The sequence below is a fragment of the Anguilla anguilla genome, chromosome 5, assembly GCF_013347855.1.
Source record: "Anguilla anguilla isolate fAngAng1 chromosome 5, fAngAng1.pri, whole genome shotgun sequence".
Classification (NCBI taxonomy): Eukaryota; Metazoa; Chordata; class Actinopteri; order Anguilliformes; family Anguillidae; genus Anguilla; species Anguilla anguilla.
This window is the reverse complement of record NC_049205.1, coordinates 58,910,026-58,936,882: the sequence shown is the minus strand read 5'-3', so window position 1 is coordinate 58,936,882 and position 26,857 is coordinate 58,910,026. Positions and strand designations below refer to the sequence as shown.

Here is a 26,857-nt window from a genome sequence, read left to right as displayed (position 1 = left end):
GCCTAAGGCTGTGAAAATGATCTGGATGTTCCCTTGTTTTATCCGTGCTGTTTGTTTTGGAACTCTGGCCGGTGCGTTGGTCGTACCGTGAGGGCTCTTGGTTGTAGCTGATGTTTAAATGTTGACAGAGGTGCTGTTTCTCTGAGAGACTTTGGCAGTAACCCCGCCCCACACCCCACCCCACCCCTCTCCCGTCCACACGGCAGGTGACGTCGCTCTACCTGGTGCAGGCCTCCAGCCTCCTGTCGGTGTGGGCCCTGCAGTTCTGCAATCCCATGATCCTCGGCTCCCTGGTGCTCAGCTTCATCGTGGCCGCCCTCTTCGTCAGGCGCTTTCAGGTGAGGGCGGAGCCGCGGCGTCGCCAAGGCCAGGTCAGCCGCACCTGTGGGGCTTCGATCTCAGAGCCACAGGTCTGTCAGATAAAGTCTGTCTGTCGCTCAGCGGTAAAGGAGATGACGTGGCTGTCGACCCTACCATTAACTGACCTAGGGTAACTAGCATAGGCTGGGGGTTGGAGAAAAGGACCTTTTCAGAAAAGTTAAATTAACCTTAACTTGAATCTCTTCTGTAAATGGACCACTGATATCCTGTCCCTATCCCTGCTCTGTTTAAGTTAAGCCTAATTTATACTTCATTGCTCAACACTTCTGACTAGTATCATTTGACAAAAATAACATGTTTTCAATTGAAAAAATGTGTTGCACGGTATTTTTTTCCAAGTTTTGCGTGCCTCTATAATCTCGGTTATTTTGAGGACACGTCATACTTTGTCACACTCTGTAATGAGAATCGCACCTTATCAGTAGATTGTGATGCAGTGCGATTGGACAAATGTGCAAATGTGGGGGAAAAAAATGGTCAAGTGTTTGGCATCTCGTTACCATAGAGACAACAGAACCCTCCACACAGGCCGTTGCAAAACTACAAATGCCAAACTTCATGCGAACCCTTCATTTTTGTCTCAGCAGTTTTTGAGAGTGTCGTGTGGCACGGTATAAATGAGCCTTTACGGTGGGTGTGGTGACAGTGTGGCGTTCTGGTGAAGGAAGCGGGATTTCGCTGCGGTACTTTTCTGAACGGGTACTTCACCCGCACTCCTCCAGTGAACACACAGCTGTGTAAACAGACGGTGAGCGCAGTGTAAGCCAGCACCGTGAATCGGCCAAGATGAGCAAACACACGTCAGAGACACAGGCCTGATATTCAATCGGCATTAATCCTTAGCTTTGACTTAACACAAACACGTTCAGGCATCTGTTCTGTTTTTTTCTTTTCTTCACGAACACCGTTTTGGGGGGCTCATCTTGGTGGTTGCTCAACTTGCCAAACTGTTTGTTGAGCAGGAAAATCACTTTCTCACTTGCACTTAAATGTAAGTCACAACGAAGGACAAACGTTTATGCAAGGGCATAACTTTAGTTTGAATATTGGGTGGGTTGGGGGGGAGGGGTGGGGGGGGGGGTGGTGAAATGCATAGATCCTGAGAATTACAGCCCTCTAGAGGGGTTTTGGCGGGGCACCAAAAACTTTATTAAATGAACAACTGTGATGAACTGCTCATTTCTGGTGGTGGGGAAAATACTTCAGAATACTGATCCCAATCACAGCAGGAAATCCCCGTTCTTTGTGATATTAATTTTCTCATCATCATTCATCATGCTTTATTATTGGGGCTTGTTTGGTAATATTGGGGTGGTCGTAGCCCCGCCCCCACCCATTAATGCATTAATGACGCCATTTATGATTTATTGATGAATGCAGATTTACCAGTAGTGATCAGAAGGGGCCCTCCCATAGATCCCCCCCCTCCCTCCAGGCCAACAGTTCCTGACAACCTTTACGATTACGCTTCCAGCTGTGGGCATCTGGTTTTGATCAATTCCAAAATCTGGCAGCCCTGTGGGGAAGGTGTGCGGGGATCCACTAGAGGGCGCTGCTGCGCTCTGGCCCGTGCTCACCTGGGCTGTTTGTGATCCTGGCAGAGGGGCCTGAGGACGGGAGGGCTGCTGCTGCGCCTCGCCAAACTGCTGCTGCACACTGTGCTGGTCCTCAGCCTGACCTTCACCCTCAACTATCTGACCAAGGTAACCCCCCCCCCCCCCCCCCCCACCCGACCCCCCCCCGTCCCAAGGCTTTCCCTCAGTCCCGCCACTGCACCCCTCCCAGTAAACCCGCCGATGGGGTGTGGCCGTTGACATGGCGATCCGTTCCCCCTTCACAGACCGCGCTGCAGCTGAGATCGGACGAGCACATCTTCAAGTTCATCAAGGCCAAGTTCGGCTTTGGCTCCACGAGGTGGGTGTGCTCACCGCCCCCTGCGTCTGAGAGCGCGTTTATCATTGGCCAGTTCTACCCTGTTGATTGGTCTCCTGCCTGTAAGAAGGCTTTTGTCATTGGCTATTGCTACCCTGTTGATTAGTCTCCTGCCTGTAAGAAGGCTTTTGTCATTGGCCATTGCTTGCCTGTTGATTGGTCTCCTGCATGTAAGAAGGCTTTTGTCATTGGTCAGTTACCCTGTTGATGTGGTTTCCCTTCTCCTGCTGTGGGAGTAGCATACTCTGTCGATGCATTGAAAGGGTGCTGCAGTTGTGCAACCTGGCCGCTGCCTTGACCTCTGACCTCGTCTCTCATTGTGATCTCCTCTTCCTCAGAGATTTCGATGCCAACCTGTACCTGTGTGAGGAGGCGTTTGGCCTTCTGCCCCTGGACACCTTTGAGCGGCTGGCGGGGACGCTGATGGTGTACCCCTACCTCTGCACTCTCAGCGTGCTCCTGCTAATGCTTCTGATGGTGGGGCTACGGAACCTGAGGTACGCCCTGGTGGAACCCAGACACTCCCAACCATCTTACCATGAGTCCCCTGAGCACTGCTCTACACTGCTGCTCTGAGCACTGCTCCACACTGCTGCTCAGACCACTGCTCCACACTACTGCTCTGACCACTGCTCCACACTGCTGCTCTGACCACTGCTCCACACTGCTGCTCGGAACACTGCTTCACACTGCTGCTCGGAACACTGCTCCACACTGCCGCTCTGAGCACTGCTCCACACTGCTGCTCTGACCACTGCTCCACACTGCTGCACTGACCACTGCTCCACACTGCTGCTCTGACCACTGCTCCACACTGCTGCGCTGACCACTGCTCCACACTGCTGCTCGGAACACTGCTCCACGCTGCTGCTCTGAGTGCTGATCCACACTGCTGCACTAACCACTGCTCCACACTGCTGCTCTGACCGCTGCTCCTCTCTACTGCTCAGAACACTGCTCCACACTGCTGCTCTAAGTGCTGATCCACACTGCTGCATTAACCACTGCTCCACACTGCTGCTCTGACCGCTGCTCCACTCTACTGCTCTGACCACTGCTCCACACTGCTGCTGTGACCACTACTCCACACTGCTGCACTGACCACTGCTCCACACTGCTGCTCTGGCCACTGCTCCACACTGCTGCTCTGACCACTGCTCCACACTGCTGCTCTGACCACTGCTCCACACTGCTGCTCTGAACACTGCTCCACACTGCTGCTCTGAACACTGCTCCACACTGCTGCTCTGAACACAGATGCTTTTACACTCTCTGACTCTCCACAGGTGCTGCAATACTCTTATTACCGACTATCTTCCAATTCTCAGAGAGGCTGTATTTTGCTGTAAAATTACTTCCCAGCCATCATACGCTATCTTTCATCTGGGCCTCCTGATTGCACAGGCACTACTCACTAAAACCTCAGTCCTGAAGCGGCCCAGCCTCTCCCCAAACATCTCAGAAAATAACATCAAATCACAATCATCTGCCAACACATATCCAGATATGATACAGCGCTCCGCTCAGCATACAGTACATGCGTGCCTGCGTGCAGTTGTTTTGCCCATTTGCTGTTACTCTTACCGCAGTTACAGTTATAATGGTTGCATTTCTTCCATTTTCCCTTTCAGCGGTTCGAGCGGCGCTCGTTCACAGAGAGAGGAGGAGATAATCGGCCTTGGGCCAGACGTATCTTATAATCTGCTGCACACCGTGTGTTTCGGTGTCCTTGCGCTGAGCACCATGAGGTAGGTTTCCTTCGTTCCCGTTTAGAATGCGGATGATGAAATTTGGAGTGTGTGATGGAGCGATCGGTGCGAGCAGCCCTGACAAATCGGCTCTGTCATGTTTCTCATTCGCTTACCGTCACTCTTTCTCTCTTACTCTCCGTGTCCCTCTCCCTCTGCTTTTCTCTCTCTCTTGTCTCCTCCCTCATTCTCTCCACACTCTCCCTCTCTCTCCTCTGTCTCTCATTCTTTTCGGGCTCTCCCTCCCTCTCTCTCTCTCCCTCACCCCCCTCTCTCTCCCTCCCCCCTCTTTTCTCTTTTTTATTTCTTTCCCCCTTACCCCTCCTCTTCTCTCTCTCTCTCTCTCTCTCCCTGCCCTGTCTCTCTCTCTCTCTATCTCTCTCTCTGTCCATAGAATGAAATACCTCTGGACAGGTCACATGTGCGCCTTCGCGGCCTATGGCGTATGCGGTAAGGAGCTGTGGGGCCTCTACCTCAGGGTGATCCGCTGTCACTCTCAGACAAAGGTAAACAGAAGACCTTCTCTGGTCCTTCTCCATGTTCACTGACTGCATCCGTGCTAGTGATGCTGCCAGCCTTCAGTGCTCAGATAACTTGTGATCCGTAGCATTGTGCCTCGGGTAGTGTCAAAAGGTACTGCGCACTCCTTTCTGAGAGGTTCGCTATTGAGTGCGCGGCTTTGAAGCTTCACAATAAAACAAATTACCATATGCTGCCACCAGATGGCGATGTTGTGACAGTTTACGTAACTCAAGTGAAAAGGCATTTTTAAATGAAAGGATGATCATTTTAAATGGTGTGTTTTTCATTTTGTGTACTCTTATTCTCATTATGCTTTTTTTTTTCCTTAGCTAAGGCTGATCAGATACACCATCCCGATTGTTATTCTGGCTTTTCTTTATTACAAGGTGAGGCATCCACTGTTATGGAAATAAGCATTTGGGCTTCATTGTGTTTTTATCCTTTTGATGATTTCTGTATCTGGGGCATCTGTGGCTAGAGGGGCCACTTGTATTTTAATGATCAATAAAGAATTTCAATCAATCAATCAATCAATCAATCAATCAGTCGATCTCTGCTGGTGAACACAACTGGTCGTGCACTACTGTTCAATCAGTACGTGAACAGCCATTATTTAATTTCCATGAATGACCAGAGGAGGTTGGATCGCCGTCTTTCAGCATCGACGCCCAGTGCGTTAGTCATGTACACAGACCCAGTGCGTTAGTCATGTACACAGACCCAGTGCGTTAGTCATGTACATGTCAGAAACAGGCCCGGTGCGTTAGTCATGTACATGTCAGAAACAGGCCCAGTGCAGACGCATGGCGCAGTCTTGTCTTGTTGATTTGCTAAGCTGCCTCCGCTTAGCGATGCTACTGATTCGCATGGCTCTCTCGTGCCCAGAGACCCTTTCTCCTCGTGTTCATTGCTCCTTTCTTCCCCCGCTTCCCCTGCCGCATCCAAAGTTCTGGCCCAAGCTCATGGAGGAAGTTTCGGAGCTTCGGGAGTTCTACGACCCGGACACGGTGGAGCTGATGACCTGGATCAGGTGGGTTTCCTTCCCTTCCGTCCGGGAACAGGGGAGAGGAGGGGGGGTGGGGGGGGGGGGGTTAGCTGCGTGTAGAACACATTTGATCCGCTCCCCGCGTGTTAAATAAATATACTTTAAGTGACGGAATTCTGCTGTTGATTCAGTCGGAATTCTCTGGCTGATTCCGTCGGAATCGCGCGGTTAATTCCGTCGGAATCGCGCAGTTAATTCCATTGGAATCGCGCGGTTAATTCCGTGAAACAGCTAGCGGTTTGTGCTGTGCGGCGCGTGTGAACGCGGGGCTGGATTTGGAGCGTGACCGAGGCTCCGGGGATCTGGAAGCGGCCCGGGTGCCGGTGCCGCGGTGGCGGTGGCAGTGCCAGGAGAGGCCGCCTGTGGAGCAAGAGCGGCAGAACCGCCGGACCCGCGCGATCGAAGGCGCCGTAAATAAATTTCCCCCCGATCGGGCTTCGCCTCTTCCGCGCGCTCCGAACGGACCGAAAAGGCTGCGAAACGACGGCGGTTCCCCCTGCGCGCAAATCCGATTTGGGAGAGGGGCGAGGGCTCGGGAGAGAGTACCCAATCCTCTGAAAATGGATGGGAATTTAAAAAAAGCCACCGGCGTCTTATTTCCCTGTATTGTCCTAACGCGGGGGCCGCGTTCGGGGAGCGTTCGCGGAGAGCGATTTACGTCCGCGCGAACGTTGACTCCGTCGGAATTTTTCCATTAGCTGCGCGCCCTGTGTCTTTGTCAGAAGGCCTGGCAGAGACGTAGGACTCGCCGCGGCTTTTGGCGTCACCTGCCTCGCGTTTAACGCCCTTCCTTTCGCCAGGTGATTAATATCAGCCTGGCGTTCCGCTCCGGAGCTCGTTCTGCTCCCTCTCCACAGCGCGGGCCTGTTTTTGAGTGGGGAATGTAAATTAGTTTTTTTTTTGGTTTTTTTTTGGTTTGTGCTGGGGACTTCAGCTAAAAAAAACCCAAATGAGCTGGGTGGAGATTTACAGCCGTTGCCCAAACACACACACACACACACACAGACACACACACACACACACACACACATACACACACACACGCAGATGCAGACGCTTTTGTTTCTGCGACTTCTGTGTGTGAAGTCGGGGCTTCGCAGACGGCTCTGCTCTTCCTCTCCCGCTCACCGGCGGCTGAGAAACCTTGCCGGTGTGACGTCGTTTTGTGGCGTCTCTTCTCGCGGCGCTTCTTGGGAAAGCCTCGCGGTTAGCGGGCTGCGGTACCGCGAACGACCGGTACCGCGGGCTAAAGTCACGCCAGCTGTGCTCCGCTCGGCCCGGTCGATGGGTCTCAGCGGCTGCGATCGCGTCTGGCGAAGTCCGGTCGAAGCTCTGCTGCCGATACCTGCCGGCGGTTGGCTTGTGGTTTTTTTGCGCTGGGCTGAGCTGGCTCTCTCATTGGTGGCCTGGCGTTCCCGTGGGAACCGAGTGCGGGTGAGCAAGAGCCGGGGACCGGTTCACGTGGACCCGCGCCTGTCCTGAGTGACCACAGGGGGGCAGCGTACCCCAGACCCGTCACTTCATTCCCCGTCCCAGCGGCTTGTCCTGAGGTGACGTCGCCATCAGTCAAAGGCGTCCGGTCAGGGTCCCGCCCCACCCAAGGCGATCCAGGGTCATCACCGCAACCCAAAATGTCTCTTTTTGAAACAGAGGTGGGAGACGAGGGCCGCATCCACTTTGTTGTACGTCGCTCTGGATAAGATCGTCTGCCAAATGCCTGTAATGTAATGTAATGTAATGCATCCATTTCTGGTTTTCAAACCAACTTCTGGCTTTAATTGCTTAATTAGCCCTGACATTTTACGCCACCTGACATTTTACACCACCTGACATTTTACGCCACCTGACGTTTTCGCTGCGTTTCCCGATAAGCGCATGAATGACAGCTGAACACGTTCTCCGTGTTCCCGTGTGAAGCTTCTCACTGTGATATGAACCAGGGGCGAACCGGCGCTGGTGCTATCCGGCCAATTAGATCCTTTAGCCGGCGTTAGTAATAATTGTCCTTGACGCGCTCTCGCTTGGCTAGCACGTTCTTGTCTATCAGGCCAGCGGTGCGTAAACCGTGAATCGGCCAGCCAGACTTTGGCTGTGGCGTCGTGTAGACTACAACAACATTGCAGTGCAATTAGGCCTGTTTGGGAAAAAAAAACGTTAGTATTCGTTAATGGTATTCTGTGTTTGTACAAATATGTGCAAAATAGAAAAATTTTAATGAGGTAAAACACATTTTATATTGAATGGAATTTGACAGTGTATTTTAAAGCCTGCTTTGAAGTTGACTGGTGCATCATTCCCTGCACTCCACGAGATACTGATTCTACCTGATTAACTTGTTTATTGGTCGTACAGCGTAAGTTAAAAGCTTTAGCTAATCATTGTGATCCGATGGTCTTTTTTGTGCTTTTGACAAAAAAAAACATTGTTGAAACATTGCTTGCGTTGAAATATTAGCTAATCTTCCCCACTGGAAAATGGCTAAGTGGCTGTTAAGTCCCATTAAAAAGACTCACTGAGGATGACCGTAATGTTAATGAGAAGAAATGTTTTGTTTTATCCTGCGGGTTTATCCCACGCTTCACTGCAGCCTTAAGTTCTGTTAATTCAGCTGTGCTTTCTCTGATTAATTGCCTGCTAACTTCGTCCTTTCCTTTAGCTTTTGCGTATTATGAAGGTCCGCGGCTTAATTTATTGTCGATTAATTGTTATTAATGAAAACGACATAGGTTTGGGGTCGCGGAAAAGCATGGATTGATACGTTGTGGTCATCGCTGAACGAGTTTGCGCATCCCTGTTCCAGGATCACTTTACATCGTCCTTAATTGTATCCTGGCTCATTCTGTGTAAGAAGGAGTGTAATGATCTCAGATCAGTTTGACTGTCTCTGATCCTTGCTTTTATTTATTCTGTGTCAAACGGACCAGGGCGATCCACAGTTGTCTTTGCCGTCACATTGATTTCACCCAAAATCATACCGTGTCAAAGTAGTGTACCGATCCGGGGGTCTAGGGTAAGGTGTTTTGTGGGTCCTGTTCATTTGGGACAGGGCACGAGCTAGGAGTGAAATCGATGGAGGTAAACGGTGCAGTGTGCGCCTTCCCCGGGTTGGTGGTGTCTTTGGTGTTGCAGTAATATTTAAAGCTGATGAGGGTTTTCCTTAATGGGGCTGCTGTGACTCAAAATGCAGCGCTGGATAAGGAAATTAATTTTGCTGTGATATGTAGAGATAAAAGATGTAAAGACACAGTCGCTGATAAGGTTTGGAGTCTGGTCTGTATTGGGTTGTTACATTTGCAGGGCCTCTTTTCCATAAATGCACACAAATACTCACAGGTACGCACACACACACACACACACGCACACACAAACACTCACAAGTACACACACGCTCATACACACAAACCGAATCACTAATACACACATATGCATGCACACAAACACTATCACACAAACACGCACCCACACCAACCCAATCACAAATACGCGTACACACACACACACAAATCCAGTCACAAATACACACACATACACACACAAACCCAATCACACACACACACACACACACAGATACTGGCAGATGCACATCATGGTCTGTCTAGCGTTTGCATGAGGCTGTAACCCTTGAATATTAATTGGCCTCCGTTAATCAATTTTATAATGTCACTGGGGGTATAGGCCAGCATGCAGTGACATTTGCATAACATATCTCACAAATCCTAAACTTAATTGGATATTAGCTGCGTACGGGGCTTCCTGCATAAATATTCAGTATGTATCACTGCGATGGGCCTAACACAAGGTCAAAGGTCAGGCTCATTTCACTGTCAGGCATCACTGAAGCTTGATTGGATCAGGAAGCCGGTATTGGCCTTGCCACGGGAGTCCAGTGGCTCAACCAATGAGAACATCAGGAGACAGGAGCCTAATGGTTCAACCAATGAGAGTTCCAGGGGGAATTGTGTCCATGGCATTGAGAGTTTAATCTAGATGGTGTTTACAGCCAGCTTGCATGATTGATTGACATCATTGTGAAAAGTTTTTTTCCACGCTGTGTATTTTACAGCAATAGCAGGCTTTGGAAAGGCATTTTGTTGTATTTTTTATATCATATGTATAGCCAAGCCAGCGTTTATAGCCAAGGTATATTAAAGATATTTAATATTATTATTTTGTTGCTGCCGTATAGTTGCTAGGTGGTAACTTTATTGTCATTCAGTTGGTGGTTCATAAATATTTGTGTCGCTCGGTTAGCGGTTGGCTTGGCTGTGTCCTGGCGGAGCAGACTGCAGATCGGGTGGCTCTGAGCCCTGGATATGAGATTCAGCTGCCTCCTCATTACCCTGCATTAAACATCGTCCGAGTTTCACCTCCATTTTAGAACGATAACCCACGCGCCCAAGACAAGGTCGCGCCGTAAACAGTTTCTTTGTTTGCTCTTCGTATCCAAAAACTAATCTCGCTTGCCACCTCATTCCCCAGTATCTGTGCTTCTGGGAGGGTGTGTGTGTGGGGGGGGGGGGCGGGGGGGACGGGGGGGGGCGTACGTTAGTGTCCTGGTCCGCATGCAGTGGGAGTTGGAGGGGCCCAGCTCGTCCCTCCCTTGCCAAATTAATTAAACACTGTCTGCGGGCGAGAGACGGATCGCGCACCACTCAATTAAGGTTGCAGAGGATCAGAGCGTAACCACGGTGACCCCAGCCGGCAAATCCAAAGCTGCATGTAATGAAGGGGGAGAGAGAAGATGCAACAGGCTCTGTGCAGGGGGGGCCGGGGGGGTGGGGGGGGGGAGTTTAGCATTCAGCTCGTCCTTTAGCGTCTCTGCCAGAGCCCGGAAAACACGCCCTGCAAAAGCCTTTGGATTTTATTTATTTATATTTTTATTCATTAAAATTGTCTCTTTCCACCCCCCCCCCCCCCAGTCCTTGGCAAGGAGATGAAATCCTTGTGTCCGTTTGCAGTGCATTGGTTTTATTCAGTCTGTTGCTGGGAATATAATTTTTAAAAAAACAAAACAAAAAAAACAAAACATTTTTAACAAAAATAAAACTTTGGCGGTAGATGAAGAAGGATGTGGTCATTATCACCATGAATATGTCATTGCAGATGTGTTTGATCAAATATCAGATGCTTCATTCAGTCATATGTATTCTTCAGCAAAAGTTCAATTGAAATGTTGACTGTTAACGAATATATATCAGGAATTCCCAATACGGTACTGTGTGGGTTTTCCTTAATGGGACCTAAACATGTTTTACCATGTTTTGGGACAAAATCAATCGGCTTTTCTGGGAGTTCAATACAACCAAGACCTTGAAAAAAAATGTAAGAGAGAAACTATTAGTATCGCCTAAAAGCGCACCGGTCTCGGTTTTGTGAGGTCCCGTTTTGTGCGTGGCCGCAAAACTGTACACAAACGCACGCAAATGTGACCTGATGTGAAATACAGGGGGCTAGCCGCGGTCGCCGGAAAGATAATTCGGCGCGCTCTTTATTGTCCGGGGGAAAGCAGGTGCTGCCTCGGGTTCCGCACGAAAGCGTCGACGCGGCAACGGTAATTGCCGCTTGAAGGAGAGGCGACGGCGGCAGAGATCGCAAATCGGAATGAAAGCGGAGCATTTTCTGCCGTAGCATCCATCTCAAATATCGCTTATCAAAATTTTTTTTGGGGCTCTCTAGTGTCATGTAAGTGCCAGAGATGTTAAATTGTACGCAATGAAAAGATAATCTGTAGCCACTCAGTCACTCGCCGTTGCTACAGCACAGACTACTCTCGCCCAACGGTTTTTAATTTTCAAGTGTACCACCGCAAAAATCCATAGTGTTAAATCACTCTGATAGAGTACATTTCACTCCGATACGGAGTGGCCTACATTTCACTCCGACACGGCACATTTCACTCTGATAGAGCACGTTACAAAGTGGGTGACTGAAATGTGTGTATTGTTGTCATGGTAACCAGATAGCTTTTTTGGGGGGGGAAATGGATTGGTATTATTGTCATTGAACTGACTGAAGGTTCCATAGTTAGTCATGTCTGAGTTAATCGTAGCTTCCTTTAACCTAACTTTTAAAAATATAAAAAAGGTAGCACACAAGAGGATTTGATGTTACTCATTGTTTTGCTTTTTTGTACTTTTTTTCTTGAAGATTGTCATGTACTTAATAACGTTTTTGCGTTTTCTAATGTCCAGTACTGCACAGAGATAACACAAGAGAAGACTCTGTTTTACTATTCGTTTATGGTGTTCTGTACTCTTTTCACCCAAAATAATGAAGTTAACTTTTTTTGGTTACACAGTTGAGTCCTGCCGACCCAAGGTTTATTCTGGTTTCTGTTACAGCCATAATTGCGACTTCTCAATTGAGAACAAGCTGCTAATTGTTCTTAATTTGTTAACATTTTAATACCTATTTAAGGAACTTAAGGCCACATTACAGTAGGCTATGTGAAAAACGCTATGTATGCCATGAAGAACAAATGTTCTATATTCACAGCCCAGAATTTTATGGAACATCAACTGATGTTTTTATTTTCTGTAATGTGCTAAGCAGCAGCAAGCCATATCTGCTTTGTGTTGAGTTTTTGAGGGAAAATCGCGAGATAACACTTAACAATTTTTTCTGGAACCTATCAATAAAGTGATTGGCTGGGGAAAAAAACCAGTATACACATGTTTTGTAGCCAGGATTCCGATAACCCCTGGGATAGCCTGCACTATTTATATAGCCTAATCTATCTATAGCCTGTCACTATACATATAACTATACAATAGCTTTTGGCTCATTAAAAATAGACCAGTCACTACATTCAAAGCATTGCTGTCTACTTCACAAGGAAGCAGTTGGCTACTGGAATAATTAATGTCAACATGTATAGTTAATTATACGAGATGCTAGTGGCTGCCGCAACAACAGGATGGTATGTAAAAGCTGTATACAAAGAAAAAAAAATGGTGTGTATATCACCTCACGGGCTTGTACACACATTTCCATGGCACCTGTGGCACTGTTGTAATTCTCAGTCCCCCCCCCCCACCCCTGTTATCTGTTTAAATACTCACACTTTGTGTACAAAATACATTTTTAAAAGCGATAGTGAATCTCAAAACGAATTTACCGCAATTACCACATTTTTCCCCACAATGTGTGCGACGGTGCTAACTAGCAAATTGTTTATCACCACTCATACCGTATGAAGCTCAGATATTCGCGTGCTGTAATAACTTCCGCGGGTTCTTTATGAATTGTTAATTGTTGTCACAACCTGGCTCGCGAAGCCGTGACGACGGAGGGAAGGCCACCCGAGGGAGACCAGCAGCCACATTTACAAAAAAAAACGGAGGGAAAATGTGAGGTGTGGAAGACCTGTGGGCCCTTGCTTCTGTACGCACGCGCAAGGGATGAGTGAAAAGCATCGTGGGAAAATTGGCGTGAGATGTGCGACGAGTCAAAACCGACAGGGAGTGTGAGCAGACGCACAAGTCAGTCTAGGATGGGAGAAAGACGGTTAAATCGGGCACAGGACAGGTCTGCCTCTGTTGAAGACCGCTCTTTCAAGCTCCGCCCACAAGCCTCCTCCTGTTCATGAACCCAAGAGCCACCCTACACACCCAGGCAGTGTGGAAACACGCGAGCCATCGCACTGTGAATACGCAACAGTTACACTATATCTCTGTGGGTGAAGAAATTACACGTGTTACCAGTAGGACTTACTTCGTTGTAAATGCCAGTTGCACACTGATGTCATACTTGTGTAACAAGTCCATATTTTTTAAGATGCCAGTGTAAGCTTGCGGCAGATGTTCAGGTAACTGTCCCGAATCGATTTAGCCCTTTATGGTTTTACAGGGTGGGGCTTTATTGTACATGAAGGAATGACTGATGGTCATTCCTTCAACTTTGCCCTTGGCGGTGCCATTATGTACCTTGTTGTAAATCCCTTTGTTTCCTTCTCCAGTATCGCAAACCCTCAGAAAAGCACTTCTGGAGTTTGTTCTTTCTGTAAAATCCTGCCGCTGATCGCCGTATTCTGGGGCAATCCGTGTTTGGACAGGAGTTATCGGAGGAGTTATAAATCGGAGGAGTTATAAATTAATCCACGCAGATTTGAACCGGATTCTTCCGATGTACAAATGAGAAATCCAGTAGGAGCACGGCTCATCAGCGCTGGTTGAGTGCCTGTATTAACCACGGTTTACCAGAGAGTCAGTCTTACCGTGCCTGAACTCAGCCAGGGAAGGCAAACTGGGTAAACGCAGCTGTGATCGGATGTCAAGGTGTCTAGCCACGAAGAAATCTCTGTACAGTCCACTGTTCTGGCACTGTGCACTGTGCAGAAGGGTGGATAAGCTTAGTCTATGCTTAGTCTTGGTGTGGTGTAATTTTTTTATGTACGCCTTATCAAAACATGCTTTATCAAATATGCTTTAAACATTTAAAAGAACATTGTAAAGGAGTAAAATAAAATACAAAAAAAAGCAAAAATATAGCAAAAAATACAGCTTTAAGGGCAATTTGGCTAACACAGTTTTGACGGTTGGGGCTAATTGGATATTATGTGTTCAGCTGTCATTATGTAGCTGGATCTCATTATTGCTACTAATATGAATAGCTGTTTTATTGCTAGCAAACTGCAGTTTAATGATTTTTGGCCTCTTAACTAGCACGATAAATGAGTTCACCTGAAGCTTTAAAATATCAAAACTTCATTGATTTCATAGAAATCTGTCATTTCCAGTTCATAAAAGCTCTGCAATTGCTACACAGGAAGAAACGCAAACCTCGTTAGTTCTAATACTTCATATTATTTATATTTATGTGCATGATGTCTCAGGCAAAACAAGTCAATTCTGAGTGTTCAGGCTACGGGAAATAGCTAATTTTTGGTCTTTATTTCTTTTTTCCATTTGGAGCTCTGCAAAACTTCATCTTTATTTCCACAGCATCTGTTGTTTGCAGTGAAGCAGGGGGAGAGAAACATTTCACCCTCTCTTCGTATTTTATTGACATTACAGAAGCGAGCTTTTACCAGCAGTAAAGAGCTCAATTAAATTGATCTAAAATTACCAACCGGGCATTCTTTAACCAAAAAAAAAAAAAAGGAAAAAAAAAACTAGACCTGCTGTACGCATGGATACGTGTATTTTCTAAAATATAACCGCTAGCAACTGTTGCTAACCCTTTCTGGGCTGTTTTAACATTTAACATAAGCAACTGAAATGAAACCATAGCAAAGCATTTAATAAAACAATGTGATGTAAGCGTTGCACACACGGTACACAGTATGAGGCTTTGCAGAGAGCGTTGCAGAACCACAAAATCATTTCAGAAGAGGTTTGTTTTATTGGTTAATAACGCTTCGGTTGAGACTTCTGTACAGACGATGAAAAACGTTAATATTTTGTTAAATTGCGGTTTAATTGCACTTTAAGGCAAGATACTTAATAAAAGGAAAACTGTTATGTTTTTTTTTTTGTTTTTTTTAAGCTCCAAGACCTCAAAGAAGGCTGTGTTTGCGGGGAGCATGCAGCTTCTAGCCGGGATCAAACTGTGCACTGGAAGAACCCTGACTAACCACCCACATTACGAGGACCGGGAACTGAGGGAGAGGACCAGACAGGTAAATCACACCTGTGTACACTGAGACAGGTAAATCACACCTGTGTACCCTGAGACAGGTAAATCACACCTGTGTACCCTGAGACAGGTAAATCACTCTTATATACCCTGAAACAGGTAAATCACTACTATATACCCTGAGACAGGTAAATCACTCTTATATACCCTGAAACAGGTAAATCACTACTATATACCCTGAGACAGGTAAATCACTCTTACATACCCTGAAACAGGTAAATCACTACTATATACCCTGAGACGGGTAAATTACTTTTATATACCCTGAGACAGGTAAATCACTCCTATATACCCTGAGACAGGTAAACCTATATACCTTGAGACAGGTACATCACTCCTATATAAACTGATATAGACAGGTAAATCAGTCCTGCATACCCTGAAAGAGACAGCTTAATGACGTGAGAGTGTATAATTACTGCCGTGTACTGTTATGACCTGTGTGACAGACATACCATAGTAACCTGTAGATGCTACTGTAGGGTGTGTGTGTGGGAGGGGAGGGGAGGGGAGGGTGGGGGGTAGGGTTGTCCTATTCGCATTACAGACAACAGGACAACCCAAGTGAGAAGTAAACACGTTGTGACACAAGATGAATGTTGATAATCATATTGGCTTATTAGCCAATTAGTTTAATACATCATGACAGGTAATTAGCATGGCTGTGCTTGCACTGGGCTATAAAATATCACTGACAGTTGTTTCTCACTGACGTCTATTTGTTTTACTGAATTATTACTTGTCAGTGATCAGAAGCTCTGAACAGATACGCACAGCATTCCCTGTAATTAATATGCAAATATATATTTAAATGTTCAATTAAACGATTAATAAATGCCGAACTGTGTATCAGTAAGTGTATTTGCATAAATGAGGTAAATTGACCAATATCTAATTAAATAGATTTGCTCGTTATTTCTAAAGTATATGCCTGAAGGATGACGGCCCTTTTTATTAATAGCGCTTTTTTTTTTTTTTTACGTCAAGTACTGACGTGTTCATTTTTTTACATTTCAAACCCCGCAGCAGAATTCTGTCAAGTAAAGCTAGTCTGCGGGATGAAATAAGGAAGTCCCGCGACTGGATAAAAGCGGGCTTAATAATGGCAGTTTGCCAAAGAGAAAAGTCTGCCTCCTCTCCTCTCAGAACAGGTTTCCTCTTCTTTCCTGCTCCAGAAAGTTTTATTCATTTAAAAAAATATATATTTTCTGTATTTTATACATTTGTATATCTGTGGGTATACAGGTCAGGATTAATGCAGGGATTTTTTTCTAATTATTAGATATTTCAGCTATATATATATATATATATGTGCATTTCTGTAACGGTGATGGAAATATTCTCCATTAGAGAGGGAAAGTGATGGCGGTGGGGAGGATTTTGGTTCGTTTTTATTTTTGTAACCTTGCCGAGCTGTCGCGCCGCGGAATCTGGGTGATTGCGAGGCGGGTACAAATCGTTCCGGCTCTCTCCGTGGGCGGCGGCGGCGGCGGCCTCCGCGCGCCGTCCTCCGTGTGAAAGTGACTAATGAGGCTGCGCTCTTATCAAACGCAGGGGCTTCCGCGGGTGTCGAATTTTAAAGGAGGGGGGGGGGGACGCGAGCAGTGATCCTGCGGATCGTGCAGTTTTGGAGGTCACTCACCATACACAAACAACAATGCCGCGAGGAGCCAGGCGAAACCCTGAAATATTAACAGCGGGGGGGGGGGGGGGGGGGGGGGGGGGGGGGGGGGGCGGACGGTCGCGCTGTCGCTGCGCCTGTAAATGCTAATGCGTTCATCTCCAGTTCCACGCTACATCTCTGTTAAAAGCGCTGGCTGTCTGATATGCGTCTGTCTAAATGCGACGCAGAATGTGCTTGCCTGTCTGTTTTTGGGAGTTTTGTTCACTGCCACCTACTTTCGTTAACGACCCCGTGCGATCGAAGTCATCGTTTTTAATAGATATACTATATATACTATACATAAAGAGCCGAAGAAAATGTGTACTCTGATATTAAAGAATCTGTGCAATCACTGCCTTTGTACTGTGAAGTGTTAATAACCATGAGAAGTATGTATAAAAATATGTATGCTCAGGGTATATTTTTACTGCATACACATGTAACAGGAAAATAATAACATTTTATTTTATTGTAAAGTTAAATATTTCTGATATGTTTCTTCCTTTCTAAATTAATATTCATAAGTTCAGGTTTAGTGGACAGCCTAGTAAATAGACTAGCATTTAGCCCATGAGTCTTAGCCCCTAAATCTTAGAGTCTTAGCTCTTGAGTCTTAGCATCTGAGTCTTCGCTCATGAATCTTAGCCCCTGAATCTTATTCCTTGAGTCTTAGCCCCTGAGTCTTTGCCCCTGAATCTTAGACCCTGAGTCATAGCTCTAGTACACATATACAAACGAGCCATGATGCTTGCCTATATAGTTCCTATGGTACAGTCAGGACTACTGAAGTAATAAGAAGGTGTATAATGATCTCTGCATCACAACTGGTTGGTGAAAAAAAACATGTTATGTAAATCAGAAGTGAAGTTAATATGTTGTGTCAGACCTCCAGCTTCCATGTTTAGATATGACATGCATTTTATCAAAAAGAAACTTGATTATTATTCTATTTATAAATTGGTATAATAATGATAACAGCAACAACAACAGCAACATAGAGTAAAAAACTTGGGGTGAACGAATGCTTTAAATTCAAGAAGAAATAACTCTGAAGGACCTTTGAGTCTCCCTTTCTATGCAGTGGAACAATGCACTTTGTAAATTGACCTTCGGTTTGAGAACGATGCTATAAAAAATAAAACTATTATTAAAATGATGATTATTTTGCACAAACAAGCAGTGCCTGAACATTTGTGTCGTTAGTAAGCTGTCTCGCTTCCAGAACACAAGGATGTAAATTTACTCTGTAACGGGGGTTCTGGGAAATGGTGCTCATCAAACACAATATAGGCTACTTCTCAGGGACAATTCTAACTGCTTATTTCCCGGAGATAATTCCCTTAGATCTCACAACAAGGCAAAGTACTTTCCACCGCTAAGTGAAAGGTGCTGAATTTTATGAGCAGTCATTTGGGTGCGGCAGACGTTTTTTCTTTCAGTGTGGTTGTGCTGACGGCCCGACCCTTTTCCAGTCCTGCAACGTGTGTTTCTGCGAACCGCGACCCTCAAAACGAAACGTCAGTGTACTGCGCACGAGCTCACCGAGAGCTCGGCTACCGTGAAAGCCAAGGGAATGGTAGGACCATGATAGTGAGACACTGAGTTCACGTTTCAATAATGCATCTTCCCGGCTGTGCAGTTACTGTTATTCCTGTAGTAACACTGTGGGCCTATCTAAACCTAATAGCTGTGGGTGTGGCTGAGACGCACCAGGGCTGATGGGATTGTAGTTTTTGTGGGTGTGGCTGAGACACACCGGGGCTGATGGGATTGTAGTTTTTGTGGGTGTGGCTGAGACACCGAGGCTGATGGGATTGTAGTTTTAAAAAAGAAAATTATTGTAGTTTGTAGTTTTCCGCCATTCAGGCCGGGAGCCGTAGCATGGCCGCTCTGGTTGTTAGCGTTGCGGTGCGCCTGACTCCGGTGCTGTGCGCTGATCCGGCAGGTGTACCAGGTGTACGCCCGGCAGCCCCCCGAGGAGGTGCACAGGATCCTGCGGGCGGCGGGGGCGGATTACGTGGTCCTGGAGGACAGCATCTGCTACGAGAGGAGGCACAGCCGGGGCTGCCGTCTGCGCGACCTGCTGGACGTGGCCAACGGGCATGTAGGTGTCTGCGCTGTCTGTACTCTCTCACACACACACACACACGCACACACACACACACACACACACACACACACACACGCATACATGCACACACACACATTCACTCACTCACGCACACACACACATGCACACACACACATTCACTCACATACATACACACACATGCACACACACACATACACTCACATACATACACACACATGCACACACACACATTTACTCACATACATACACACACATGCACACACACACATTCACTCACATACATACACTTACATACACACACACACACACACACACACACACACACACATACACTCACATACATACTCACACACGTGTGCACACACACACACACACATTCATACTCACACGCAAACACACCCACAGTTTTTTATGTGTTTCAGAAAAGTGAGAGAACTGACTCATCTATTTGTGTTTTCAGAAATGTGCAATGTGGGTATTTTCTAATGCCTGTGTGTATGAGAGAGAGAGAGAGAGAGAGAGGGAGAGCGCTGAGGCTGTTGTGTGTTTCTGTTCTGATGGGGTATGTGTGTGTGTGTGTGTGTGTGTGTGTGTGTGCGCGTGTGTGTGTGTGTTTGTGTGCACGCGTGTGTGAGGGAATTCTTCTTCGCGCGACACAGCTGGTATGCAGGTAGTGTACGTGCCAGAGTTAAACAGCATTTGTACATCCGAGCAAGAGTGACATTGTGCTTCTGTCTTCCTTTGAATTAGCGCAGGTGTGCGTGCGTGTGTGTGTGTGTGTGAGGGAGAGATGTTCCGCGTGTGTGGGAGAGAGAGAGAGGGGGGGTGAGGGAGAGTGCACGTGCGGTTCTCGCTCAGGTTGACATGTGCGAAAGGAGAGGGGGGGGGGGGGAGCGGGCGTGGGGTTCGAACTCGTTTTCCGTAAATAACCAGCGCCTGTCTGTCAAGCCCGTGTCATTCCAGCGTTTCTCAAAGCGCGCACGGGGGGGGCGGGGGGGGTTTACGGGGGCGGCCAATTACAGCGCGGCGCGGACAGCCTCTAATTCCACCGGCGGACGTGCTAAAGACACGGACCTGCGGGCGAGAGGCCGCTCGCTCTCTCCGCCTGGCCCGCGATTGGGCGGATAACGAGCGCCGCTCGTTAGCTTGACTGAGCGCTGGCAGGCGGCGAGGGTTTGCGTCAGCAGTTCGGTCTCTCGGTTTTTTCGCGCCGGGGAGGGGGGAGGGGGGGTGAGCAGGTGTTGGGGCGCTTCTGTTTGTTGTGAAGTTTATCACAGTCTCACCTCAGACTGCTGCAGAGGCCCCGCCCAGGCTGCTCTGCTTAACACAGGCCCGGCCAGTTTCCTGAGCCCGGCTGCCTGCTTTCAGAAATTTAACGTCACGCGTGCAACGTTTTGTTTTTCCGTGGCGGGGGGGGGGTAAGCTGACCAGTGCAGGCAGCCAGTAAGCTGTGAGGTGGGGGGGGGTTGACGAGAGAAGGGTGTCCCGGGTGAGACAGCTCGTTTTGGAAGCGGGCCGCCTGTGTTGACACCCTTCCCCTTCAGATAAGTGCCAGCGATGGCATGTCTACAGGCACTCTGCATTTATCCCGGGCCAGAGGACAGGCCTGCCCCTCTGACTCATTAATGCTCTGGGGAGGAAGCCCACCCAGATGCTTAGCGAGGCCAGACCCACTTATCTTCAGCAATTTAGCGCAGGGAAGGCGAAAGTGCGGCCTGGCTTCTGGTTGAAATCGATAAAAACGGTGCGCTTTGAAATAATTTTTCCTCTGACACGACCAGACGCCAGCCAGCCGAAGGCTTTGAGGGATGAGCGCCTGAATCGAAGGGAAACCTGGACCCAGCCTGCCGTGATTTACACACCCACAGCTGCCAGTGCTTTCACTTTTTTATCGACACCTCTTTCCCTACTTTTCTCGCCCGGGTTTGTAGTCCCTGTGTGTACTCCCGGCGGTTTGTGAGCGCGTGCTCTGGCGGTTTGTCAGGGGGGCGCGGCCACAGCTGCTGGGCTGCCCAGGCAGACTGCACACAGCAGACCGGCCAGAGGAGGCGCTGTTGTGCAGAGTGTGCAGCCAACCAGAACTCCCTCTCGGGGATCGTCATTGCGTTTTTATAGAGGGCTTTTTTTCAGTCGGAAGCCGGGCTGCCAGGTTTCCGTGTTAACTGTCAATCTTGCCCAGTGGGAGGGGTTTTTTCTGTAATCCGGCTGGCTCAGTGTTGCTGTGACTGTAAGGCTAAAGCCACACATCCTCTGATGAGAAGCTAATTTTTATGGCCTCCATTCATTTCCATTCATTCTTCGCGTCTGTAAGGCATGCTGGGGGATAGCCGGCGATGTGAGGCAAGCCAGGAGGGTGACTAGAATGACATGAAAACATTGTGCAATAACCAATCAGATTAAAGACCCAATGTGTAAAATGTCTCCAATTTAATTTCCCAATTGCACATGGTTCTGTTAATTATTGCTGCGTGGGGATTTCCAAAATATATGATTGATATAGATTTAACTGACAAGCACCTTCAAAAATAGAAGACACACCTACAGGCCGATTGTGGGAGGTGTGAGCGACGTCAGGTGATCTTGTGGGAGGATGTGTGGCGTTACCGTAGCGCGGTCCTGCTGACTGTGAGCGTGTCACCGTGGGTGTGTCCCGCAGATCATGGACGGCCCGGGGGAGAACGACCCGGACCTGGTCCCCGCCCCCCACCCCCGCTTCTGCGAGGAGATCAAGAGGGACGGGCCGGAGTTCGGCGCCCTCTTCACCCGCGTCTTCAGGAACAAGACGTTCCACGCGTACAAGCTGAGGAAGGGCAAGAAGAGAGCGAGGGCCGGCGGGAGGGCGGGCGAGCCCGACGCGTAGCGCTCTCCCCGCCGGCGACCATCTTCTTCACACGCTCGGTCTCCGCCCCCCATCGGCCTCCGCCCTCACAGAGACCCACGAATGCTTCTCCACCCTATTTTTTTAACACCCCACCATCTCCCGGAGCTGGTGGAAATATCCCAGCGGGGGGCTCGCTACCGATGGTGACGGCGGGCTACGGTGCCGCAGCGTCAGGGAAGCAGCGTGACCATGTTTACATTCCCCCCCCCCTTTCAGATTGGTTTTAAAAAATAATAAACAGAGAGAGAGAGAGAGAGAAAGAGAGAGAGAGTGTTCAGACAGCAGAGCATTCTGGGATTGCGTCTCGGCAGGCCCCCGCAGCCAAACGCTTCGTCACACATTTGCCAAACGTGCCATTTCACCAAGTCTGCTTGTGCCATGTCCCTTTTACACTCGACAATGAGCCCCACCCCCCTTTTTGTAATTGTACACTACAGGTAAATGTCTGTACGTTAGGTTTTCCAGTTGTTTGTAATGCAGAAGTGTGTCGTGTCTGAGCTCCCTTGTTCTCCGGGATGTCATTTTGTCCCTCCCTCCCACACACACCCCCCCCCCCCCCCCCACCCCGTGGCTAAATGGAATGACAACTTTTGCGGCGTCATTCGGGCTTATCATGAACGGCGGCCGTTCTGTCATCGCAAATGCCTTCGCTAATTAAATGCCTGGCCCTCCCTTGAAAGGGTGACAGTTACGGGTTTTGAAAAACTCTTCAGAAATGCGCGTATTAATGATTCCATCTAAATTATCGCGACCGTGTTATTAACCTTGTGAATCATTCATCTGCTTCTTCGTCTATATTTGCCAGAACTGTTCTCTTTTCAGCCTTTTTTTTTTTTTTTTTTTTTTTTGCAGTGGCAAAAATGAATGTCACAATCCCCCCCCCCACCCCCCGTCCCCCGTCCGGCTAAAATTATCACACCCCCCTTGTCCTGCTAAAGCCGTCACGTAATGAAAGGCATTTGACAGTATCTAATGGTTTGGGCAGCTCAGGTACACACAAGTAGTTGCTGTAGTTTTGTAGTTTTATTGATTTGATTGGTTAATTCCCGTGTATATTCGGAATCCTAACTCATCAAACAAACTGAACACTTTACTTGCTGTAGAACGACTAAATATTTTGAATTAGTATTGAACTAACTGGTAGTGACTTGTGTTTTTTTATGGTTGGCACTGACAGAACACGACAATGTGAAATACCTAACCCATCATGTTATTTTACTCGTCTGACATACCTTTTATCTGCTGTGTGTTCGGTTGAATCTTTTAAACGAGCAACTTGAAAGTAAGTGCCTTTTAAAGTTGTGGTTTTTACCAGGTCTACTGACGGTCTTTTCAGACAGTTGGCGTGTAACAGTGAGAAGTTATGACGCGAACTGAATAAAGTTTACAGTTTTGCCACGTTATTCGTGCAGAAAGACCCTCGTTGTCAACCGTGTGAAACAGTGTAAACCGCCCTTGTATGGATGCAGTATATCATTTCATCTGTAATTATTTGAATGTGCTTCAAGTGTTTCCCTAAATTCCTCTTTGAACAGGATGGTTGTTATGCTAAAAAGAAAAAGGTGACCAGGTCAGTGTACTAGTAGCCTACGTCTATGCTTGCTTTTCTAAACAAAAAACCCCCGAACTCATGGAGTATTTCCCCAGTTTTAAGTGCAGAAGAAATAACTCAAATTTCAGCAACCACTGCTACAAGAGCGTCCACAGCTCCTCTTTACAACGGCCGTAGTTGACCACGTGGTTATCATTCAACGCTGACAGAATCTAATTGGGATGGTAGCAGATCTGGGTCAAATACGTATTTGTTTTAGATACTCTAATACTTTTCTATGATTTACTGATCCTGTCTGGTATATTGGAACCAATTACCTACTCTCATCAAAAAGTGCAAACCCCGCCTTCTGATCATATTGGCAGGCTCAATTACACCAGGCAAAATCAACAGAGCACAGAAAAGTATTTAAATCCAAAACAAATACGTATTTGACCCAGGTCTGCAAGGTAGTCACATATTCAACATGCTTCCTGTAAAAAATAATAATTCCAACCAAACTTCCTGCCTTGGTTTTAATTTCTCATAAAACAATCCAGGGTGCCTTCATATTTGTGAGTTGTTTTCTTTGTCTAGTTTTTTCCATTTGCAAAATGCATAGCTGTTACCTGCTTGATATGACTGGATAAATTGCACTAGTTTGATTTTTATGAACTGAGTATTGGTATTGTTTTCGAGTTCATTTTTATTTATCTGTTGTTCTCATGTCCTGAACAAATGTAAGTGCTGTTCCCTGGGTGCTAGATATGTTCAGTGGGCTAGCTGTTTTCCTTGGATTTTTCTTGTTTTCGTAAAATAAAAGATTTTTTTTTTTTACACTTGGTTTTGCTTGACCTTTCTTTAATCCGCTTTCCGTGCACGTTCTGGCTGAAGGAGAGTGGAATGCCAAATCAAGCCAGACTCGATACGGCTCACACAAAGCAAAAAAAAAAAAGAGCTTCTTCTGATATATCTCAAAAACATTACAAGTGCAAAGTTGCCAAAGGTGAGTCTGGGAATATTTCATCTTTTTCACTCAGGTTTTTTTTTTGTTTTTGTCAAGAAGCAAAAATTTGTTCGCTTTGCAAAAGTTTTTTTTTTTGTATGAAACTGGCTTTGGCCCCAAAAGATGATAGATCTGAGCTTTTTATTCTAAAACCAGAGCTGTACAAATAATAATAATAATTATTATAATCATCATTATCATCATCATCATCATCATCTTTAGTATAATTATTTGCTAATTATAAAAATGTTTTGATCCTGGATGCTGACTAGCTGAGACCGTGTTGTACAGTAATCATAAATTCGGAACAGTGACAGTTATTCAAACAGCCTGTTTGCGAACAGTTTTATCCTGCACACAAAGCATTAAGAAATATTTAAAAATATTGTACTATTGTATCATCAGTTAATTGTTTCTATTTGTTGTAACTATTTTATAAAAGAAATACGGCACTCGAGGCCGTGCTGTATGGTGAATGCTCCCGTGCAGTATTTCTTAATTATCAGATTTGCCCACTCAGTTCAATTTGGTCAATTTGTTCAGTTTCCAACATTTTACACACTGCATTCACACTTAGGAATTTGGCGTTACACGGCTACGCAACTTACACTGCCCATATTTTACACACAATCAATTTATTTAGCTGGAACCAACCAACCCCCCTCGTTAGCTTCAAACTGTGAAATGCAAATTTTAAACAAGTGCTTCATCCACCACGCTCACAGCTTCCTGCTCGCAAGTTGACAGGAGGCAACAAGCCGCGATATGCGAAATGAGACTTTGTGTCTATTCAGAGCACCGTGGCACCAGATATGTTTAGCCTGCGAGAAAAGATTTTTTGTTTGCTTTTTTTTGTTGTTGCACAAAGCAAGAACGAAACGCGACTGGTGTGTGCGGAAAGGGAGAGGCCAAATCCTTCTCGCAGAAAACCGTTAATTCCACATAATGTTCCCGCACAGCTGCCCCTAATTAGCACCAAAGGAGGCGTTTTACTTCATACTGAGCACTGTAAATAACAACCCCTCTACATGCCGAATTACTCACAACGTTCTGGAAAAAGGAAAATGCAAAAAAAAAAAAAAAAAATTTACGAACAAGTTAACTAAGCTTATTTGCACTCGCTGCGGAATTGTAATTAAACGTCTTGTGACATTATGTTCCCAACAAAGTTTGAACAAGTACTCGCCAGGAATGGTGAAAAAAAAGCAAATTTGAATATAATTGCTCTAAGGTGACACTGTTGCCAAGTTTACCTGAGCCCGTAGCTGAAAGCGAGTTTTTAATTCAAATGCCTGGTACTGTGTACGCCTGGTAGCCTTCAGTAAGAAAATTTCTTCTGCAAATACCTATTTGCACAGTAAATAGACCATATATGCAGCTCTGGATAGGAATGTCTGTTGAGTAATGAGTGATGAGTATTTGTAAATCATATTTCTGACGTTTGATACCTTACATGAATCACAAACTTACCTGCAGTCGTGCATAAATTTTGGGGGGCCCTAAGTGGCGGTGAAGGGACCCCCAAATTGCTCATCACACCAGCAGGGTGGACCCCGAAACTACAGCGGTCGAACCTTGGTGGACAAATCTAATCACTCAAAGCAGGAAGAACTGCTAACACAAGATTATAAATGTGTAATAAATGAGAATGACTATAACAACACAGTTATAAATGCTTCATAATTGCATACTATATTGTATATGGTAATTTAACTTCTGGGAAAACATTTTTTCTTAAATGACTTCTGTAGCAGAGCTTGAAATAACCTAAGCAGCATAAGGATGTTCCACAGCTTCAGAAAATGTAAATGAGAAAAACGTCACTAAATATTGGTGGTAAAAAAAAGAAGAAATGTAATTACCAGATAACATGTAATACCAGATGTTTTCAGCAGGAGTTCTAACATTTATATGAACCGTTTCAAAGATGCTGTACTGTAAATTCAACAAGATAAGTGACACCCTAGAATTAACTATGGGGTCAGGGGTTTTGTTGAGGGGGCTTCCACACAACAGCGACTCTATTCAATTGGGCTGTAAACCTGAAGAAAAAACCTTGAAGGTTGAGAGTTTGGTTATTTCTGCGCTGCTCCTGTGGATGTGTGCTAATTTAACCCTGGAATAATCCACCAGTGCCTTCATTTAGCCTGTGTGGCTCAAAATCTTTTTAAGGTAGAGCCTGCTAGTCTACACCCTCCCCAGACCGACAGAGGATCGACCAGGACCGTGATACACACGGGGAATTGGTATGACAACTACATTGGGGAGAAAATGGGAGAAAAATGGCAAAAAAAAAAAAAAAAAAAGTAGAGACTGCTCCAACACAAACACATACACCACTTTACCTTTGCTCCTTCCATGTTGGGCGGCCATTTTGTCATTCTGGATGCAAACAATTCTGTAGAATGCAGCGGCCTAGC

General features: G+C 46.5%; 1 protein-coding gene across 3 annotated transcripts in view; it reads left to right on the top strand.

Moving 5' to 3' along the window:
• Positions 1 to 22,742, top strand: part of dpy19l3 (dpy-19 like C-mannosyltransferase 3) — a 36,450-nt gene extending 13,708 nt beyond the window's left edge. For all 3 annotated transcript variants that reach the window (XM_035416613.1, XM_035416612.1, XM_035416614.1), the window contains 11 exons: positions 207 to 338; positions 1,983 to 2,084; positions 2,222 to 2,295; positions 2,652 to 2,810; positions 3,945 to 4,061; positions 4,456 to 4,567; positions 4,913 to 4,969; positions 5,531 to 5,613; positions 15,115 to 15,247; positions 18,873 to 19,031; positions 21,676 to 22,742. In XM_035416613.1, coding sequence (XP_035272504.1) covers positions 207 to 338; positions 1,983 to 2,084; positions 2,222 to 2,295; positions 2,652 to 2,810; positions 3,945 to 4,061; positions 4,456 to 4,567; positions 4,913 to 4,969; positions 5,531 to 5,613; positions 15,115 to 15,247; positions 18,873 to 19,031; positions 21,676 to 21,879 — 1,332 coding nt within the window. In that variant the 3' untranslated portion in view covers positions 21,880 to 22,742. The remainder of the gene's footprint in view (positions 1 to 206; positions 339 to 1,982; positions 2,085 to 2,221; positions 2,296 to 2,651; positions 2,811 to 3,944; positions 4,062 to 4,455; positions 4,568 to 4,912; positions 4,970 to 5,530; positions 5,614 to 15,114; positions 15,248 to 18,872; positions 19,032 to 21,675) is intronic.
• Positions 22,743 to 26,857: the final 4,115 nt, after the last annotated feature.